Source organism: Sander lucioperca, chromosome 5 (genome assembly GCF_008315115.2).
Source record: "Sander lucioperca isolate FBNREF2018 chromosome 5, SLUC_FBN_1.2, whole genome shotgun sequence".
NCBI classification, from domain to species: domain Eukaryota; kingdom Metazoa; phylum Chordata; class Actinopteri; order Perciformes; family Percidae; genus Sander; species Sander lucioperca.
In genome coordinates, this window is record NC_050177.1 from 29,078,616 (window position 1) to 29,101,387 (window position 22,772).

The 22,772-nt window shown below is 40.5% G+C and overlaps 1 protein-coding gene and 4 long non-coding RNA genes across 6 annotated transcripts in view; 3 read left to right on the forward strand and 2 right to left on the reverse strand.

Annotated features, from left to right (window-relative positions):
* The first annotated feature begins 1,768 nt into the window (after positions 1–1,768).
* The window catches only part of LOC118495137, a 470,232-nt gene continuing 449,228 nt past the window's right edge, over positions 1,769–22,772 (forward strand). The window contains exon 1 of the long non-coding RNA XR_004897456.1: positions 1,769–2,121. This is a non-coding gene — a long non-coding RNA (uncharacterized LOC118495137). The remainder of the gene's footprint in view (positions 2,122–22,772) is intronic.
* Positions 7,012–22,772, reverse strand: part of LOC116034886 (NLR family CARD domain-containing protein 3-like) — a 972,843-nt gene continuing 957,082 nt past the window's right edge. The window contains exon 18 of the mRNA XM_036001609.1: positions 7,012–7,612. Within this exon, the coding sequence (XP_035857502.1) occupies positions 7,089–7,612 (524 nt within the window). The 3' untranslated portion in view covers positions 7,012–7,088. The remainder of the gene's footprint in view (positions 7,613–22,772) is intronic.
* Positions 11,175–22,772, forward strand: part of LOC118495136 — a 29,109-nt gene continuing 17,511 nt past the window's right edge. Inside the window, exons 1-3 of the long non-coding RNA XR_004897455.1 lie at positions 11,175–11,374; positions 13,904–13,909; positions 13,987–13,991. This is a non-coding gene — a long non-coding RNA (uncharacterized LOC118495136). The remainder of the gene's footprint in view (positions 11,375–13,903; positions 13,910–13,986; positions 13,992–22,772) is intronic.
* LOC118495138 lies at positions 15,027–21,593 on the forward strand. The gene is made up of 4 exons (XR_004897457.1): positions 15,027–15,140; positions 18,102–18,105; positions 21,157–21,165; positions 21,581–21,593. It is a non-coding gene; the product is annotated as an uncharacterized LOC118495138 (long non-coding RNA).
* LOC116039322 overlaps positions 17,177–22,772 on the reverse strand; it is a 95,652-nt gene continuing 90,056 nt past the window's right edge. For both annotated transcript variants that reach the window (XR_004897444.1, XR_004897445.1), the window contains exon 5: positions 17,177–17,282. This is a non-coding gene — a long non-coding RNA (uncharacterized LOC116039322). The remainder of the gene's footprint in view (positions 17,283–22,772) is intronic.

The following is a 22,772-nucleotide window of genomic DNA, read 5'->3' on the forward strand; positions in this document are numbered from 1 at the left end:
GTAAATAGACATCCGTTAGAGTCGGCGAAATTTTTCGAAAAGTATTTTCGGTTAGAGAAGCGGCGAACAAGCCACGCCAGCGTCCTCTCCAAGCTGTGGAGATCTGCCAATGAAAGGCTAATAAATAACAAAAGGAGACATAAAAGCAGGAATGTCTGTAGTAATAGTACAGTGTAGTTTAGTAATATCATACATACTGGTGAATTTGGGGATGTTTTATGAAACTAATAATAATGTTATTGTATACCGGTGGCCACCTTTTCCAGGTACCATCGGGGAACAGAGAGCCGGGGTGGTCTGACCGATCAGTCAGATCAGGTTTTAATACCAGGTGAAAACAGGGCCACAGATATCCCAGAGTTCACCTGGACGACAGGCTACAGTGGGCTGGAAACACAGAGACCCTCTACAAGAAGACCACACACCCAATGAGACAACACTACTTCTAGTTTGTTGGAGGTTTCAGAACAACTCACCTCTGTCTTCTCCTCTCCATTTCCATTTTCCTACTCTCCATTTCAATACGCTCCCTCACACTTTTCTCCATTTTAATCTCCCTTACAGGTCGCCTTGTTTTTTAAAGTAGTTGTGTCTCCATGGACTGGACACTCTTCATTGACACACAGCTGGGTTCAGGTTCAGCAGGGTCTGGTCTCTGATGGGTCCTGTTAGAAAGACAGGAAGACCACTTTTTAATCTACAGAAACAGAAGCTGCTGGAGACACTAGATGCTATCAAGCAGAAAATAAAGTCTGAAGCTCTTCACTGAATGATTTCTGCTCTCTGCTCATCCTGCTCTGTCATTCATTCTCTTTCTGGGAGAACAGGAACATTGGAAAGACTCCAGGACTAATGTCATCTTTCTGTCCTCTAATGGAGACAAGACTCCATTATGACAATCAGTCTCACCTTTCTGTCCTGTGCATCTTCCTCCACACATCACTACAACAGTAACAGAGGCATTTAGGTCACTACATTTTATTCTGAAAGGTTCCAGAGGAAACAGTAGAGTCCTGTTGTGTCTGACTTTACGCTGGTGGAGACGACGGTGTGTTTTCTGACAGCAGGAGAAAGGCTCAGACCCCCCCCATCTTCAAACTCAGCCTTCATTTAGATCTCAACTACACAGCTGTAAAGTTTTCTGACTGCAGCCTCACGGTTGGGACAGACAGACGTAGAAACACCTGGCAAAGGATTTAAAACCTCCTCTGTAGTAGTTTATGCTACAACATGGAGATTTATCTTCAACACAAGAATCGTCTAAACTATCTCAGGAAATAAGAAGTGAAATCGAAACATATTTAAAATTACAGAGCCAGAAACTAACCCTGAAGAGACCAAAGACTAACTTGTTGTTAAAGTATCAAACAGCAACTTACAGTTTCTTCAAACAGTCCAAAGAGGTGATGAAGAAGAATTCAGGTGAGTTGTTTCCTGATGAGTCACAGCTCCACCTGTCAGGAAGCAGATTTTCACAATAAGAGCTTTGTTTCTTCTCTCTGTGTAACTGTGGTTGTTGTTGTCAGTGTTTTTGTTCTTCCTTTGTCCCGTGAATGCAACTGAATTCCAACATGTTTAAAATGTGATGAACAAACTTTATCGTTAAACAGACTGAGTGACGCAGTGGAAGAAGTACTCCAAACTATTAATACTACACAGTGAAAATACTCTGTCCAACGTCCTGCTCTGTTACTAAATGTATTTGATGTAGAAGTAGCAGTGAGAGAGCTGATTCTCTGGAACATTACATCATGTTTTACTGCTGATTCAGACTTTGTGTGTAAACTGTGAATGTGCAGAGTAACACGCTGTCAGATAAATGGAGGACAATAACAAGTACAAGCTTTCCTTCTGAGAATAAAGCAAGTATTCAGACATGTTACTGCAGTAAAAGTACTAATAGCACAGTGTGAAGTTCCAGCAGCTGGCTGAGCAGATAACTAACGTGGAGAGAAAACAGACAGACTCTCTGCTCCCTGAACTCAACACAATATGAAAATGAAAAAGTGAAAGACTTACGTACTGGACTGCTCTGATTGGAGGGTTTCTCACGCTGCAGCTCGACCTGGAAGACCTCTGGGACACCCAGACATCTTATCATGTGTGTCGACTGAAACCTTTGTATCTGACAGCAAAACAACAAACCTGTTTCAGCTTCAGCAGGAGGAAGAGGAGGAAGAGGAGGAGGAGGAGGAGACAGAAAGAATCCTGTAGAACTGGAAACACTGTGACAACAGAGATCAAAGGAGCAGTAACTCTTTATAACAACCAGCAGTGATAAACAGGAAATTAAACTTCAGTTAAAACTTATTTTAACTGTTAAACAACGACATGATGATTTATAATGTTACTGATTATTGAGAGAAATACCAAAATAAGGAACAATCCAACAAACCCAAAGTCCCCAGTTAGTCTTCATCTCTGAGTTGGTGAGTGACGTCATGGCGTCTTCTGGTGGACAACAGCAGAAACTACAAGCAGAGCTCCACCAATCATATTCACACATTAAAACATGTTTACAGCTTTTATTAGTTTCATTTATGTTTTTATCTTACACACTCACCCCACTTTTTAAATTACATTTTATTACATGTTATGTATTTATTTAGTAATACTATATCCCTTTATTTTAATCGTTTTTATTATATTATTTTAATTAATTATTTTAAAAACATGATCCTTTTATTGTATTTTTTTTGCATAAAGATAGTAAATCTGAAAGATATGAAATGTTTTTATGAATGATTTTCTGGCCTTTGATGTGATGTATTGATCCTCTAATGGATCAATGTGAAGAATGTGGATGTAATGGAGTTGTCAGAGTGTAATCTGTTCCTCTGAGATGAAGTGAAGGACTAAATGGTTGAATCCAAGCTGCAGCAGTGCTGCTGTGTGCTGTCATGGTGTTTGATCCAGAGAGAGCAGACAGACTCCAGGGGGACACATTTAAAAGATGCTTCTCCTGAAAGAAGAACTAAAGAACCAGCAGTCAGTTGGCTGCTTGTTCTGGAACATTCTCTCAGACACACGTTGGACCAACTGACCTACATGTTTGGACATCTCTAAAGGACTTTGCACACTGCTCCAACAAATACCAACAAACTCCAACATTATAAAGTTGGCAGCTGTTGGCAATTGTCAGTTGGTAGTCTTTATAATGTTCATAAAACCAACTGCCAATCCACACTGCCCAGACAGTAACAGACAAGACTGATTTTGGTCACCTAGTCCTACCTTTTCTTATTTGAGTTTTGGTTTAACATAACATGGATGAAGTGGAGACCTTGTTGAATGTGGCCAAAGTAGTTATGGTCTACCTGGCCTGTAAAGCTGCTAGCCGTGTACAGGAGAGACGGCAATCAAGACGAGCCAGAAGGAGACTGTGGTGTAAACCCTGGATATTGCGACATGCAAAACAGGGTGTCTATCCTAACTTGTGTCAAGAATTTCGCTCAGAAGATACTCCAGCTTTTGTGAATTGTGCAGGTTTTGCTCCTCAAGCTTTTGTGGAATTACTCACTATTATTACTCCACTAATTGGCAGAAAAAACACCCATTTTAGAGACAGCATTTCGAGCTCTTAGAAAGTTGCCGTTTGTTGGAAAATGGGCGACATTGGTCCGACTTTCTACAACTCCACCAGACCAGACTGGACATGTCAAACTCTAACAACTCCATCCAACAAACACCAACAAACACAGACGGCCGGCCCACACTGACCCAACTGTTGGTGTTTGTTGGCTTTTGTTGGAGCAGTGTGCAAGCTCCTTAAATAATATGGTGAGTGGATTGTGTCATTCAAAGGATACCCAGGAGAAGGAGAAGGAGCAGTCTACCCTCCCCATCGCCACCAAACCGTGTGGATTTTTGAATTGATTTAATAAGGATTGCAGATGAGAGACCAGTGGCAACTAGGCAGCGAGTGCATGTTAGAAACATTTTCCCGTTTTGAACGCCGTTCTTGGTAGTGTTGACAAACTGACCGAAGAGCTAAGTTAATTAACCCGACTCGTGTCACTGAACCGGGAGACTCGAGTGCCATATGTCAATGAACCGACTCACTCCTGTTTTTTTTCTTTTACTTCATTCGTGCCGTTGTGTGAAGCTGGTATTCTTTTGCTACTGTGTGTGTAGTAATCTAGCTCATTAGCGCCTCCACTGGAGTGGTGGTTGTGGAGCTACCTAGACCGCGCACTAGGCTACTGAACGAGACCGAATGTAACCGTGCAACCGGCCGGCCCGCCCGAGTCATGTAATCAAGCGGTGTCTGGGTCCTCGGCAAGTTTGAGTTTTTAACCAAGCCTGGTTTCTGGTGCATCTTAGATGATTGTGTTCATGGCAATTCACACATTATCGATGGGGAAGTACATCACATACAAATACACGTCATGTTATCTTGTTAGTTATGTTAAGTTAAATGTTAGAGAAGTGAATGTTGCTACATAGTAGGTAGGCTGTCATGACGAGACCGCGCACCAGGCTACTGAACGAGACCGTTAGGACCGTAACCGAGGGTACTGCATGAGTATATATTCAAACAGGTGTCTAGGTTCTCAGCAAGTTTGAGTTATCAACCGATCCCAGAAGCCTTTATTTCTTGTGCATCTTGGATGATTGTGTACATACAAATTCATAGACTACATTATCGATGGATATCACATACAAATGCTCGTCATGTTATCTTAGTAGTTATGTTAAGTTAAATGTTTGTTACATGGTAGGTAGGCTGTCACCAGGCTACTGAATGAGACCATAACCGTGCCTAATGCATGAGTCTATGTAATCAAACGGGTGTCTAGGTTCTCGGCAAGTTTGAGTTATCAACCAATAGCAAAAGCCTTTATGTCTCGTGCATTTTAGAATTGTGTTCATGGAAATTCATAGGCTACATTACCAAGGGGAAAGTATTGTATCACCTACAAATACACGTAATGTTATCTTGGTAGTTCTGTTAAGTTAAATGTTAAAAGTGAATATTGCTACATGGTAGTTAGACTGTCACAAGGAGACCGCCCACCAGGCTACCGAATGTAACCGTGGCCAGTGCGTGAGTCTAGTGTCAGTCAGTATGAGTGTGTGAATAGTATGTCGAGACCGAATGTAACCGCAACCGCTCGAGTCTTCTGCGATGTCTTGGTTCCTGGCGGTGGAATGTGATCACCCCCCCCCCCCTCCCCCCCGAGGGCACGCAAACCGGTGACCGAATCTATTAACTCGGTAGGCCAACCAACGACGTAAAAGAGTCGGTTGTCCCATCACTAATTCTTGGCACCAACTAACGTCTAATAAACACCACCAGATGCTTATTAGACACCTGGTGGTGTTTTGATATTCAACTCCTCCCCTGTGGTTTTCACTCATTATATGTTCAAATATGTGAACTAGAGTTTAGTTATAGCATTTCTAAAGCATTCATTAGTTCTTGTTGACTGGGCTAACCAGTTTGCCGACTGTTGCTCTAACATTCCTGTGGCACTGCCCTCCTTTGCTGTTTGTTTGAGAAGCCGAAAGAAAATCCCCAGTATGCACTTGGGTGTTATTTTACTATTTATGTATTATTTATACATATGGCTGTATATTAAAATATGCGGAGTATAGTTATATCATTTAAAAGCATGTATTTGTTCTTGTTGACTGAGCTAAACCAGTTTGCCTGCTGTTGCTCTAACATTCCTGAGGGTGGCAGCAGAGGACAATATATAAATTATCCCCTCTAATAAACTACAGTCATGTAAAGAATGGGATTATCTGATTTATTCTAGTCTAAAGAATCCGTTCTAGGTTTTGTTTAACTGTTGGACATTGTTGTTGTGACATTATTGTGAAAGGTACACAGTCATTTTAATCTATTTCATTTCAATTGAAATTTTATTTTATTGTAAGATTACAACATGAGCACAATCTTTCGCCTGAAATTTGAAGTTTTTGAATCCAACAAAGTAACCTACAGCAAAGTATGATTTTCACGATGTGGTGGAAGCAAGCCATCTATTTATCTTCCTGAACTGAATGGTTGTGTCCCATTGCAGAATAAAATACTTCCAAATGCCCAAAATCCATCTGGACTCCTGTGTCATATATGAGTCAGTTCAAAGGTTAACAGAGAAATAAAAAAACAGAAATTACTAGCACAGGTGTAATCATGTCTGAATAACACACATCTCAATGCTGACTTAATGTGTAGTATTTTGATTTAGCAATTGAATTTCCTAAGTAGATACTAAGAAGAAATGGGAATAAAAAATTGACTCAAAATATGAAAATATTTATTCCAAAACATTTAACAAACATTGAAACATACATTTATAAACAGGAACTGGAACAGGTGATGACAAATTTGCTAGGGTTGCAAATAGATTAGGCAATAAAAAGGGGGCCAAAAATCACATTGACAAATAAGACTGGTGAGAGTCTTGAGACATTATTTGTGTACACAGTTCATGTGAACCGGTTTATTTTATTTATTTATTTTTATGCACTTTATCCTTTAAATTATATATTATATATTTGTTATTATATTTATATGTGCTAATGTTTTTAACCAGAATCCTTTGTTTATAGCATTATGTCAAAATATATTTACTTTGTATATGTATATAAATAATGAAACACAAATACATTTATAACCGAAGAAATAAAATATATAAACTGAAAAAATTATAATTTTTTAAAAAATATTCCGAATTTGACATATTTAATATATAAGAAGACGTATATATGAGAACTCGAAAAAATTTTTAATTAATCGACATATTCAAGTCTCACCAAACTACATTTCCCATAATGCAACTGCACCCTCCCTGTAGTTGTGCTGATCAACCTTTAAACATCTGCAGCATCTCATTAAGAAAGTGTTTTGGATCATAGACTGTAAATGTTACTATTATATTCATATATACAGTCTATGGTTTGGATGTTATTAAACGTAACACTAAAATAATTAGAAAAAGATCCTGAACAGCAAACAAGTAGAGAGTACTCGATAAATCCATATATAACAATAACCTGACATATTTCAATTTTCTATAAGTGTGATCCTGTACAGACTCAACTGATCAGGAGTGAGAAAGAGGAGGAGACTCTCCATCCTACACAGAACACAGAGACACTGAGGAAGCAGAAGACCACAACCTGAACCCAGGATAAAGAGGTTGAGTGAATGTGGTGTTGAAGGTGTAGAGGTGGCTCAGTGAGTCAGAGGAGACTCTGTAGAAGGACAGAGAGCCAGCAGGACAGTCAATATACACTGCTACTCTACCAGAGACAGAGGAGGAGATGGACGTTTCTCTGTTATTGTGACAGACAGAGTAACGACCATCAGAGCAGGTCAGACTCCAGGAATGATCATTACATCCAAACCAACAGTCATTACTTTTCCCTCTCCACCTGATTACTCTGTAACTCACTGATATATCAACCTCTCCTCTCCTCTCAACCTCCCAGTAACAGCGACCAGTCAGACCATCTCTACACAGCAGCTGAGGACAGTCAAACCTCTCTGGATGATAAGGATATGGCTGCTTCTTCTCCACACCTGTCACCTTCCTGTTGTTGTCAGACAGTTTGAGGTATCTGTTCACTGTGTTCGTGTCCAGTCTGAGTTCACAGGAATCTGACGGAGAGAAGGAGACACAACACAGCTGCAGTTATTAACCAATCAGCACTTTGATGATGACATCAGAGGGTTGAATGCGTGATGTCACAGTTTGATGAATGAAATGTAAAACACACTTACACTTCCTCAGACCTGGTGTCAACCATCTGACTCCAGCAGGCTCCACCCTGAAAGGAGGAGGAGGGAGAGGGGGGGGCATTAATTCACTCACACACACAGCTTCATTCTAATCAAATGTAGGGTTGGAAGTTACTCATTTTATATTCATATTTCGGCTGTCAATCCATGAAAATATGTAATTCAATTTAATTTCCTTTAAAGTGTCCAATCATAACAGAAGTTATCTCAGGACACTTTCCAGATAGACGAGGTCTAAGTCAGGATTTTATTTCATAATACACACAACAACCGTCCGCCCTCTAAAGCTGTTTACTGCTCCAGAAATCAGCTGTTCTTATAATAGGCTTTTTGATGTGTATGAGAGTGTGTTCCTAGCATACTTTATCATATCATAATGACCAGGTCATGAGAATATTACTGAAACTACAGGTTGTTGTTCTATAGGATGGAGATGTCAGTCTCTAGTTCCTGATAAACTCATCTATAGGCTATATGAACACTGTGTTATTCAACCAAAGCTGCATAAAAATAAAAGCCCTACAGAGGGAAATTAATGAGATATGTTATAGAGTACAAATAACAGTGTGTGCGTATTATGTTTGGACATTTATGAATTCATTAATTAGACAACACTTTACAAAGTTTATGACGTCGCCCTGACTTAACTAGACAAACAGCTTGACTTTAAAGGAGGTCTGGGAACTTCATCCCTGGGATCAAACCTTTTACTCTTTAGGCTACCGGTACATTTGACGTGTTTACCATCCATAAAATTATGTCTTTTTCATAGACTAAATGTGATGTAATGATGACATCTGAAACAGACAGTATGACACTGCTTGCAATATAAAAACAATTTGGAGAGAGAGAGAGAGAGAGAGAGAGAGAGAGAGAGAGAGAGAGCTCAACCTAGAATACACTGCAACAGGATCTAAAACTGTCCAATTTGAGCCCACTAGGGAATTTAAAACTCATTTTAAGGCTGATGGAAAAAACTTTTTCAGAATACTGTTCTTGTTTTTAGTACTTTAGTGTTTTAAGTCTACTTGACACTTTAGTTTAAATATTGTTTTGTACATATTGTGTATACCATTGTAATCTGTTTGTCTGTCTGTAACTGATGTTGTGTATTGTCCTTAACAGGTCTCTCTTGAAAATGAGACCCTGTGTATCAATGAGATTAACTGTATAAATAAAGGTTAAATAAAAAAATAAAGAGAGAGAGAGAGAGGGGCAAAGAGAGCGCTGATGGTGAGCATGTACGTAGATGTGAATAACCTTATTTCTCTGTGTGCCATGTAGCCTAAACATCATATCCTGAATATGATCAAAAACAGGATAATCCTCATAACTGGAATATTCATGTCCATGTAAACACATAATGATAAAAACATGCTAGATCCGTGGGTTCAGCGATAGCAGCGTCCATAGCAACCAGCAGTTTATCTACAGCAGTGGCGGGCCATGTATTTTACACCTGGGCCTTTAGTACTATCCTACAGCTATTAAATCACCTTTGAATAACCTCACCATAACACTAGGACATTACCGTATGGAATAACGTGATTTAACACAAGGCTCAGCACCTAGAGACACCTAATATACTACTGCAGAGACATGAACACACGCTGACTGAAGCCATCACTTTCACACAGTATGACAGGATGCTGCATCACATATAGTCAAAATGAATGGAATTACCAAAGAAACCAAAACAAACCCACCCACAACAACCGGTCATACTTACTCATACGGTGACCACAAAGCAATCAAATACACAAATAAAACAATCAGCGATCAACAGGCCTCCCCACAAATTCCAGCCAAGCAGCGGGGGCTTAACACACGTCACAAAGGCACAGCGGTCACTGACACTGCTCAAATCTTTAACACCTAAAGCAAGCAGTAATAGCTAGTGAAATCATTTCACTAAAATGCTGAAAAATCCATTAAACTTACCAAAAGCTGCTCATTATGTGAAGAAAAAGTACATCCACCCTTCTTTCATTAACTTTACATCTAAAAATGTAAACAGACTTGCAGTGTATACAATATATAAAATAGAGTACATATGAAAGTGATAACTATATATATTTATTTTACAAATTAATATATAGGCCTTTAATTATAACAATATAATTTTCTGATACAAACAATCTCTTGGCCAGCAGAGAAGGCCTTGCTGGCCCTGTTAGCCTACCTCTGATCTACAGATCGAGTCATAACAATGAATATTCTGATTAATAGTGGATGGCTTGTGGGTGAAATAACGTATAAATAATGATGAAAATATAACTCAACATAGCAGAGAGCAGAACAGACTATGTGCGGATTTACACACTGTTATCATTAGATGAGTGTCTCATAGAAAAAAATGTACGCACAGTGCGTACAGGATTATTGCTGCTGGCGCCACTGCCACATTATCATTTACAGAGACCCAACAATTCCCCCAAGAGCAAGCATTTGGTGCAACAGTGGACCTTTCTCTATAGAGAAACATCATTACGTCACTCTCACACACACACATATTGTATATTGTGTTTGCAGGAAAGAGCGCTTTGAAGGACTTTTTGAACTTAGAGTCGGTACTCTCGCAGCACAAGAGGAACTTTGTAAAAATAATTGGTCCAGATGTCAGTGTACGTCCTTGATCGATCACATGAGCCATGCAGCACCGGCAACTGACATTTTAAACCTTTAGCTAACTAGTCTGCCAGAAGAGTAGATTAATGCTTCATCCACATACTCTTCTCACAGAGTAGAAAGCACATTGCTTTGTGCTAAGCTAGGCCAAACCTGTCCTGGACCTATCTCTGTCGCATTAAAACTGATTTGATCCTGGGAAAGAGGGAAAAAAAAGGATGTTTCTTAAAATCACGGAAAGTGCCTTTAACATATAGAGATGTGTCCACACTACATCAATTATTAACAACAACAAAAGGGAGTTATCATTTTAGTTCCAGGAAATGTTCTCCTTTAAAACTTCCTACACAAATATCTCCTTTTTGTTCATCAGTGTTTTTACCTGAGAGTGTCCAGTCTCCAGAGAGGATCCTTCAGTCCTGCTGACAGTAGCTTCACTCTCGAGTCTCCTGGATGATTGTAGCTCAGGTCTAGCTCTCTCAGATGGGAGGGGTTGTAGCTCAGAGCTGATACCAGAGAAGAACAGCCTTCCTCTGAGATCAGACAGCCTGACAGACTGCAAACGCACAAAACAACACACAGGAACCCTCTGTCAACACGTGGAGCCATGTGTTTTTTTTTTTTATTTTTGTTTGTTGTCCAGGTACATTTTGGTCCAGATTCATAATACATCTTTAAACTCATCTGCAGTATTTAATTATTGAGTCTCGAAACTACTGCTAAAGTTTGTCATATTAACAGACACAAAGCTACACGTCATCAACTAAAGTCAATCAGATTTTAAATGGTCATCAGTTGAATGGGTTAATGAATCCTGACCTGAGAGTCTCCAGTGTGCAGTGTGGACTCTTCAGTCCAACAGAGATCAGCTTCCCTCCTGAATCCTGCAGGTTGTTGTTACTCAGGTCCAGCTCTCTCAGACTAAAGGACTGGGAGCTAAGAACTGAGGACAGGGCTTCACAGCTTCTATCTGACAGATTACAGACACTCAGTGTGGAGAGACAACAGGAATCCAACATTATTTATGATTCTGACTACTTTCTTTTGTAATGTGCATAACGGCTGTAGGTTGGTTTTTGTATGAAGATTTCCACACAGTAACTTAGATATGGCTGTATGAGTGTATTATACAGAGTATGTAATGATTTATTGTCTAAAATATGTCTTGATTTATTTATTATTGCTATCGTCTTTGCTAGTTTTGCTTTGACATGGTTTATGTGAGGTTTCCAGCAGATTTTGTGGTCTAAAATCACACCAAGAAATTTATTTTCATATACTCTTTCAATACTTATGTTATCGATTTGTATTTCTACTTGACGGTTAGTTTTATGTTTTCCAAATAACATTATCTTTGTTTTGCTTATATTTAATGACTTTAAATATATATATATATATATATATAATATATAACGTTTATTTACATCAAACCACTGTTTTAATTTGACAATTTCTGATGTGATCATCTCCAAAAGCTGCTGTAAATTATCACCAGAACAGAAAATATTTGTATCATCCGCAAATAGAATACATTTTAGTATATCCGATACCCTGCATGTATCATTGATGTAAATTATGAAAACCTTTGGTCCTAAGACCGACCCCTGTGGAACCCCACATGTTATGTTCATGTATGTTGATTTATGATCCCCAATTTCTACAAATTGTTGCCTGTTTGTTAAGTAGCTACTCACCCATTCCAATCCAACTCCTCTGATACCATATTTCTCTAATTTATGTAATAAAATGTCATGATTTATGGTGTCAAATGCTTTCTTTAGATCTATAAAAATTCCCACTACATGTTTCTTTTTATCTACGCAATTTGTGATTTCCTCAACTAATTCCATTAGTGCCAAAGTTGTTGATCTATCTGCCCGGAATCCATATTGACTGTCCACTAGAAGCTTGGATGTTTCGATAAAATTATCAAGTCTTTCTGTAAAAAGCTTTTCAAGGATTTTGGAGAACTGGGGGAGTATAGAAACAGGCCTGTAATTTGTGAAAAGGTGTCTATCCCCAGTTTTATATACTGGTATTACTTTTGCTATTTTCATTTTGTTTGGAAATTTACCAAATTGAAAAGACAAGTTACAAATATGAGTTAATGGTTCAGCAATTTCTTCAACAACTTGTTTTATTATACTCATATCAATATTATTCCAATCCGTGGAACATTTGCTTTTACAATTTTTTACAGTGTTTATTATTTCATTACTTTCCACTGCTCTAAGGAAAATAGAGGTCGGATTACAATTCCACAGATCAGATTTTACCCCTTCTGTTATTTCTGTATTTTTTATTTTTTCAGCTAAATCTGGTCCCACATTTACAAAAAAATTGTTAAAATAGTCCTTCATTCAATCAAAAGTCACAAAATGAAAAACGAGCACTGAATGGTTTTGCCACAAACAGAAGTGACTGTCTTCTCTCCTGTATAACAGTTACACTGTTAGTTAATCCATATGTATGGTGGAGAGAGTTCTCTTCTCCTCTGCATTTTATTCATTTGCGGCAGTAAACAAGGAAGTAGGCTACTATAGTATTGATAAATGACCGTTATAGGACGAAGGGAGAACATTTCTCTTTGTTTAATATTAAAATTAAAGTTAGCTTTTGCTGTCCGCTTCGTTTAAAAAGGACAAAGGAAAGAGAGTGGTCTGCATGAGACAGCGCCACAGTGAACTGCACGCTGCGGATGCTTGTGTGTCTCGGCCAAGAGAGAGATGGAGAGAGAGAGGGAGAGAGAGAAAGATGGAGAGAGAGAGAGAGAGAGAGAGAGAGAGAGAGAGAGTGTAATCTGTTTCTCTGAGATGAAGTGAAGAACTAAATGTTTGAATCCAAGCTGCAGCAGTGCTGCTGTGTGCTGTCATGGTGTTTGATCCAGAGAGAGCAGACAGACTCCAGGGGGACACATTTAAAAGATGCTTCTCCTGAAAGAAGAACTAAAGAACCAGCAGTCAGTTGGCTGCTTGTTCTGGAATATTCTCTCAGACACACGTTGGGCCGACTCACCTACATGTTTGGACATCTCTAAATAATATGGCGAGTGGATTGTGTCATTCAAAGGATACCCAGGAGAAGGAGAAGGAGCAGACTACCCTCCCTGTTGCCGCCAAACCGTGTGGATTTATTCCAGTGATGCGGGCCCCTGATTGGCTACCTGCCAATGTGGCAGGTAGATTGACAGTGTTACCGGCATATTTCCACTGGAACGTCTGCGGAACATCGACGGAGTCATTAGGTTTCCATTAAAGTCAATGTGTCTATTTCCACTGACTGCAGAACGTCTGCGTCCCGACTCCGTCCCAGCTCCGGCGGTCCCAGCCCTCCGGAGCAGATACCCAGAGCTTCTATTGTTGCCGGACGCCGGAGAGCTCCGCAGCAATTCAGCACACGGCAGATAGTGCGGGACTAGAAGTCGAGCACAGAAACAAAATAAAAATCTGGTTAATTTTCAAAGTAAAATCCAGCGTGCTCACGGCAGATCATATTTCCCTGCACTACACCTTGAAAACACAGCTCAGAGTAGTTTCCCCTCTACTCCTCTGGATGGAAACTAACTGGTGGTGGTTTAGTGGTTCTATTCTACGTGAATTCGTGAGATCTCGTGGGTCCTCGTGACTACAGCTGTCAGTCATGGCCGCAGCCGTGCCGTAACAAATCCGGACCTGGTGGGTACTGGGCTGTCAATCAATGTCTTCCAGTGATGCTGGCCCCTGATTGGCTACCTGCCAATGTGGCAGGTAGATTGACAGTGTTACCCGCCAATAGCAAAATTCACCCACATTTGGCTGGTGGTCATGTGTTAATTTCAGGCCCTGGGTGTAAATATATGATGAAAAGATGTTTTTCCTATCATGACTCCACATTCACCCAATGTCTCATTTTAAACACACAGTTTGTTGGTTGTCCCACACCGAGGAAACTGTTCTCTCTGCTACTCGTTCCTCTTTGATTGTCTTGATTTCATTCCCCATTGTCTGTTTTCTTGTCCTCCTTCTCTCCGTGTGTGTTTGACCCCGTTCCATTCCTCATTTCATGTCTTTATTTGCTAATGCTATATCCAGGGTTCAGAATTAGCACCGTTTACCAGCCAAATGCTGGTGAAAAATGCATGTGGCTGGTAGATTTGCTTCACTCACCAGCCAAAAAACCTGATGGTAATCTATTGAGTGGCTGGTAATATTTGAACGTTCACTAGCCATTTGGCTGGTGGACGAAAAAGTTAATTTTGAAGCCTGGCTATATCCCTTTATTTCCTATATATACATAGATTATTGTCATTATTGTAAAAACCTCATCACATTCTTCATCTTTACCATCAATCTGCTGATGTATGCTCTCCTATCAACACTTTATCAACAGACACACTTTTCCCATTCCTTTCAGACCATTTGATTGTGTAAGCAGTGCCGTCCCAAACGCTCTCATTCTACTGACAACACATGAGCCTTGTGTTGTCTTCATGTGCAACTTGGTGTTTTTCTGGCTTACATGTTTTACACTTTTCATCATGTTTTTGTAGCATTTCCTGACACTTTGTCATGATTGTCTCTGTTTTTTGCCATGTTTTCTGCTCCATTTCTAACCTTTTTTCAAGTTTTTTCCCTCACTTTTGTCTACCTTGATCAGACCTCAAACACAACACAGTAACTTTATGCTTTTATTGTGAAAAGAGACAGAACTCCAAATTAAACATGACACAAGTCAACGGCATTTCTACAATTTGATGATCACAGCTTCCATCTTTAAAGAAGTTTACAATGTTCACCAGGAATCTGTTCAATCATTCTGAATTATTTCATACAAAGTTCATTCATTAGTTTATAACAATAACCTCAAATATTTCTGTAAGTGTGATCCTGTACAGACTCAACTGATCAGCAGTGAGAAACAGGAGGAGACTCTCCGTCCTCCAGAGGACTCAGAGACACTGAGGCACCAGGATACCTGAACCCAAACCCAGGATAGAGAGTCTGAGTGAATGTGGTGTTGAAGGTGTGGAGGAGGATCAGTGAGTCAGAGGAGACTCTGTAGAAGGACAGAGAGCCAGCAGGACAGTCCACATACACTGCTACTCTGTTAGGGACAGAGGAGGAGGAGATGGGTGTTATTCTGTTATTGTGCCGGACAGAGTAACCATCATCAAAGCAGTTCAGACTCCAGGACTGATCATTCCATCCAAACAAACAGTCATGAATGATTCCTCTCCTCCTGATTCCTCTGTAACTCACTGATATATCAACCCTTCCTCTCCTCTCAACCTCCCAGTAACAGCGACCAGTCAGACCATCTCTACACAGCAGCTGATGATACCAGTAGTCAAACCTCTCTGGATGATCAGGATATGGCTGAACCTCCTCCACTAATGTCACCTTCCTGTTGTTGTCAGACAGTTTGAGTTCTCTGTTCACTGTGTTTGTGTCCAGTGTGAGTTCACAGGAATCTGACGGAGAGAAGGAGACACAACACAGCTGCAGTTATTAACCAATCAGCACTTTGATGATGACATCAGAGGGTTGAATGAGTGATGTCACAGTTTGATGAATGAAATTAAAAACAGACTTACACTTCCTCAGACCTGGTGTCAACCATCTGACTCCAGCAGGCTCCACCCTGAAAGGAGGAGGGGCATTACATCACTCTCACACGCACAGCTTCATCCTCATCACATGTAGGGCTGGAATTTACTCATTTATATTCATATTTTGGCTGTCAATCAATTAATATATTTAATTCAGTTTAATTTCCTTTAAAGAGTCTGATCATAAGAGAAGTTATCTCAGGACACTTTCCAGATAGAGGAGGTCTGAGTCAGGATTTATCTCATAGTACACAACAACCGTCCTCCTCTACAGCTGTTTACTGCTCCAGAAATCAGCTGATCTTACAATAGGCTGTTTTATCTGTATGAGAGTGTGTTCCTAGTGTACTTTATCATAACATAATGAGCAGGTCATGAGAATATTACCGAAACTACAGCTTGTTGTTTTATAGGATGGAGATGTCTGTCTCTAGTTCCTGATAAACTGATCTATAGGCTGCTATATGAACGCTGTGCTATTCAACCAAAGCTACATGAAAATTAAAGCCCTACAGAGGGAAATGAATGAGATATGTTATAGAGTACAAATAACAGCATGTGCCTATTATGTTTGGACATTTTGTATTTCATGAATTAGACAACGTTTTACAACGTTTATGAGGTCGTCCTAACATAACAACTAGAGAAACAGCTTGATTTTAAAGGGAGTCTGGGAACTTCTTCCCTGGGATCTTACCAATTGCGGCCCGCATCCGCTTCAAGACACTAGTACTTACATACAGGGCCACGAACGGATCAGCACCCGCTTACATCCAGGACATGGTCAAACCATATACCCCAACCCGCCCACTTCGTTCTGCATCAGCCAACCTGCTGGCTGCTCCCTCACAGCGAGGGAGAACTAATCACTCAACGAAATCCCGACTGTTCACTGTCCTGGCTCCCAAATGGTGGAACGAGCTCCCCATCGATATCAGGATGGCTGAAAGCCTACACATCTTCCGCCGAAGGCTAAAAACACATCTCTTCTGACTACACCTCAGATAAAAAAAAAAAAATAATAATAATCTTGAACCTTCACTTTCATATGTCTCTTTGTAGCTTTGCTTATTTAAAGCTAATGTTCTTGCACTTACCACTTGTTGTCTGGAGTTGAGCCTTCAGATTTGAAATCACTTAATTGGAAGTCGCTTTGGATAAAAGCGTCAGCTACATGACATGTAATGTAATGTAATAACAACTTACGTTTTCTCAGAAACACGTTTAAAATCAACCCAATCCTCCATTGACCGGTTGCTCTTAAAGGACACACAGCTGGATGCATATCCAGATTCAGGAGACTCTGGTCTGGTCCTGATAGAAAAATACATTTATTGAAGATCACATGTTCAGTTAAAGACTCCCTGCATAACATAACTGAGAAATATATAATTAAGATCATGTATATAAGCCTAATTATTAAAAATAAATGCCAATAATAACTTACTTTCTGACAGAAACACGTTGATTAAAATCAATAAAAATATCCTTTATGAGATTCTACTTTAATAAGATGCCCCTGTTGTTCAGGAGGAGTTGGTTCTCCCAAATGTTTAGTAATGATGCTGACTTCATAAATTAAATGAAACCATTTCACAGCCGCTGCTTTGACCAATCAGCTCCCTAGTTCACTCAGAGCTGTGGAGATCTGCCAATGAGAGGCTAATAAATAACTAAAGGAGACATAACAGCAGGAATGTCTGTAGTAATAGTACAGTGAAGTGTAGTAATATCCTACATACTGGTGAATTTGGGGACGTTTTGTGAAACTAATAATAAGGTTATTGTATACCAGTGGCCACCTTTTCCAGGTACCAGCCAGGGTGGTCTGAGAAATCACTCAGATCAGATTTTAATACCAGGTGAAAACAGGGCCATAGATATCCCAGAGTGCACCTGGATGACAGGCTACAGTGGGCTGGAAACACAGAGACCCTCTACAAGAAGACCACACACCCAATGAGACAACACTACTTCTAGTTTGTTGGAGGTTTCACAACAACTCACCTCAGTCTTCTCTCCATTTCAATTCGCTCCCTCACACTTTTCTCCATTTTAATCTCCCTTACAGGTCGCCTTGTTTTTTAAAGTAGTTGTGTCTCCATGGACTGGACACTCTTCATGGACACACAGCTGGGTTCAGGTTCAGGTTCAGGTTCAGGTTCAGGTCCAGGTTCAGGTTCAGGTCCAGGTTCAGCAGGGTCTGGTCTCTGATGGGTCCTGTTAGAAAGAGAGGAAGACCACTTTTTAATCTCCAGAAACAGAAGCTGCTGGAGAAACTAGAAGCTATCAAGCAGAAAATAAAGTCTGAAGTCTCTTCACTGAATGATTTCTGCTCTCTGCTCATCCTGCTCTGTCATTCATTCTCTTTCTGGGAGAACAGGAACATTGGAAAGACTCCAGGACTAATGTCATCTTTCTGTCCTCTAATGGAGACAAGACTCCAGGACTAATGTCATCTTTCTGTCCTCTAATGGAGACAAGACTCCATGATGACAATCAGTCTCACCTTTCTGTCCTGTGCATCCTCCTCCACACATCACTACAACAGTAACAGAGGCATTTAGGTCTCTACATTTTATTCTGAAAGGTTCCAGAGGAAACAGTAGAGTCCTGTTGTGTCTGACTTTACGCTGGTGGAGACGACGGTGTGTTTTCTGACAGCAGGAGAAAGGCTCAGACCCCCCCCCCATCTTCAAACTCAGCCTTCATTTAGATCTCAACTACACAGCTGTAAAGTTTTCTGACTGCAGCCTCACGGTTGGGACAGACAGACGTAGAAACACCTGGCAAAGGATTTAAAACCTCCTCTGTAGTAGTTCATGTTACAACATGGAGATTTATCTTCATCACAAAAGTCCTGAACACTTTCTCAGGAAATAAGAAGAGAAGTAGAAACATTATATTTAACATTACAGAGCCAGGAACTAACCCTGAAGAGACCAAAGACTAACGTGGTGTTAAAGTACCAAACAGATACTTACAGTTTCTTCACACAGTCCAAAATGTCGACGTAGAACAACTCAGGTGAGTTGTTTCCTGGTGAGTAACAGCTCCACCTGTCAGGAAGCAGAAGAGAGATATAGTATGGGGTTTCTGTCACTTAAGAATGTGGTTTGATTGATGACTGACAGGTCAAGAGGTCACGACCTGTCAAAATTTTGATTGATGTTCGACAGGTGTTTCTGATGCAATATCTATTTACAGTACAGGGTAGAGACAGGAAATGCGGTTTTCAAATGAGCCAATGAGAAATGAGGGCGACAGGAAATAGATGGGTTGGGTTAAAAAAGAAGTTTGTTTCAAGCATATAAAGGTTAAAGGAGTTCTTTCCTGATTCTCAACAGGATACTAGCTTGCTACTCGCTATGTCAGCAATGAATGATATTACTGTTTCTAAGATGTATGATGTAGAGTCCTGCTCTCCATCTAGTCCTTACCGAGGAGGGACTGGTCCTAACACATGGTCCTCTTCGCTGATCTGTGAGACTCCTGTAACGATATATCAAGAAGGTCTCGAGGCTCCGGGCGCTCCGAAGAAATGTACATTGTACCTATGTCGTACCCAGATGCCTCCGTCGGTATCTCTGCAGGAGGAATGGTCTCTACAGGCGAGTGGGATGACTGGATCGTGGGGTTATGTGTTCAAGTATGAAGAAGGTGAACTTTTTTTTTTTTTTTTTTTTATCGGCTGAAGGAAGGGGAAAAATTGTGTCCCTCAACCGGCATGGTGAAAATGACCTTCGACGACTGGGGTGTGATGAAGACGATGTTACAATTTTCCTGTAACCCTAATAAGGAGAATGAGAGTGTTGCTACGCTGGATAAAGAGACGCAAACGGTTATGGAAGAATGCAAGGAAGAGGAAGTGTACCTTTGTAGCAATGATGATGAAGAGAATCCTGAGGAGAAGCGCCCGAGAATTGATAATTACCCCAGCGATTATGATTTGACTCAGATGAAAATCATCTTTGGGGCTACATGGCCATCCGGAACCACAACCTCCGGCCGTTGGTGTTTCCGAGCCACTCTGGTATCACAGCCTCCGGAAGCAAAGAGAGCCTGCCATCTTTTTGTTTTGCAGAGATTTAATCCAGACTGCGGTTTATTCCGAACCGTGTTAGTCTTACCAGCGTTGGAATGGATGGACAGGCTGATGGAAGTGAGGGAGACGATTACGGGCCTCTTCCTTCGCTGTCGCAGATGGAAGAATACGCTGGTTGTGAAAAAAACTCTAAACTTTTGAACTTTACCACGCCTCTTTTCCCAGAACTTTCCAAACCACACCTCTTCCCCTAACCACTCCTCTTTTCCTAACCACGCCTCCCCTTACGATACTATAAAGACTGAATCAGGCTTCTTTACAACGTACAAGATGTTCAAGGCATGACAGAGGAGCCTCACACTGTACAAGATGTTCAACTCATCGACAAAGAGATCCCTTACCCCTCGAGTTCTCTTCTCAGTTGAGGAGGAGGAGGAGAGTCAAAGCCTGATATGCCCTCCACCCTCTCCGGTCTCTCCTGAGGCGCCGTCTCGGGATGTCCCTGCTGAGCAGAACTCTGATGAGGGAGTGATAGCCCATACGCCTCCGCCAGCTCAATCGGAAGAGGACGATGATTCATCAGAGGAGGTGGAAGAGGAAAGCGTTGATTCCTCAGATGAAGAAAGTCATGATGAAATGGAGGACGAAATTCCTGATGAACAGGGTAAGGAAAGCCCTCCACATGGACAGGAGGAGAGCCCTACTCCAGAACAGGAGGATGAGGTTGACGGCTGGGTCTCTTCTCTGCTCATTGACACCGTTAAATCGGCCGTTTTCCATCTTCTCAACTTGATTATTCACAAGGACAGACGCTCTGAGTGTCATGGGTGTAAGATTGACCACCCTAGTCAGCGAGAACACGCATGTCTGGAAGCATTGGAGGACGACTTTTACGGAGATAACTTTTACCGCCTGATGAAAAGACTCATCACACCTCGTTTTATTCCAGCTATTCAACGTTTGTTACTTGCCCGGAACATCAAAACCGAGGATTTCAGAGTCCGGGTAGTAGCAGAGACTTTACTACACGAACTGAAAGTAGTGAAGAAAATCTTTGACCCCATCACAGACATGTACGAAAATTTGATAGGACAAGATGCAGTGGAAATTTTCCAACTGCGTTTGGTCACCGAGTGTTACGAGAAGTCGTAAGTGGAAAAAAAAATAAATCACAATGGTTTTTAAAAGCATGGTATAGTTGACTTGTTTTTCAAATATGTAATCTTGTGTGAAGAAATGTATTTTTCTTTTGAACAAAAAAAAAAAAAAAAAAAAAAACAACATATTTTTCTACTTTTTATAGTTGACTTGTTTTTCAAATATGTATTTTTCCATCTTTTGAAAATAAAGAATAAAAAAATGAAATGAAAAAAAAAAAAATGAATAAAGAGTCATTCTTGCTCATGCGTTGTGTTAGAGAACATTAGAGAGCTCAGAGGAAAGGATGGCGGAGAAACGGGTGATGGAAAAAGTGTATTACGACCCTCTACATCCTGCTAGCTTTGGAGGAGTACAACAACTCCGTCAGGGTGTACAGGATGAAACTGGTGAAAAAGTCAGTGTTCAGAAAGTTAAAGATTTTTTATCCGAACAAGATACTTATACATTGCATAAACCAGCCCGAGTACATTTCAAGAGAAACAAAGTGTTTGTTACTAAACCTTTAAATCAATTTCAAGCTGACCTCTGTGACATGCAGGCCTTGACTGATCATAATGATGGGTTTAATTATTTACTGACCGTCATAGACGTATTTTCGAAAAAAGCGTATGTGCGTCCCTTGAAGAGGAAGACGGCTGGTGAGGTTGTAAAAGCGTTTGAATCAGTGTTTTTCGAGAGAGCTTAATACCAAGCTACAAACTGACGCAGGCAAAGAATTTTTCAACAAGAAATTTGAGGCTCTCATGAAGAAATACGGTATCAATCATTTTAGAACGGCCAGTGACTTAAAGGCATCGGTCATCGAGAGATATAACCGTACCCTGAAATCTCGCATGTTTAAATATTTTACGGCTCGCAACACCAGACGTTACTTGGACGTCTTACCAGACCTGGTAGATAGTTATAATAACAGTTATCACAGCTCTATAAAAATGACACCAATGGATGTAACATCCGAGAACGCCGATCAGGTGTTTCGCAACCTGTACGGCACCTTCTCCTCGCGTCACAGGAATAAAATAAAGATGACGTTTAAGAAGGGGGATCTGGTACGTTTATCCAAGGTGAGAGGCGTGTTTGATAAAAAATATGAACAGAGTTTTACGGACGAAGTCTTTACAGTGACGGATCGTATCCCTCGTACACCCCCCATATACAAATTAGAAGACTACGACGGCGAACCTATTGAGGGTTCATTTTATGAAGCGAAGCTGCAAAAAGTAAAAATGGCCGCAAACAAAATGTTTCAAGTGGAGAAAATCTTAAAACGACGTACCGTCAAGGGTGAAAAACAAGTTTTCGTGCAATGGAAAAACTGGCCAGAGAAGTTCAACAGTTGTGTTAAATTGTCTGATATGGTCAGTATATAAAAAGTCTGTGCACAAAGACCAATCCATCACTCGATTTCAAAAGAGAATCATGGAACACACAACCGCCGAGGGTTTTTACGTGACCCTGCCTTCCAACGCCAGTAAGGAAGTATTTAAAAGTAATACCAGCAGTTGTTATACAATCGATTTGGCTAAACCGATTGAACTGAGCGGTGAAGGGGTGGTGGGTCTATGCGAAATCATATATCCTCGTACGTGGTACAATTT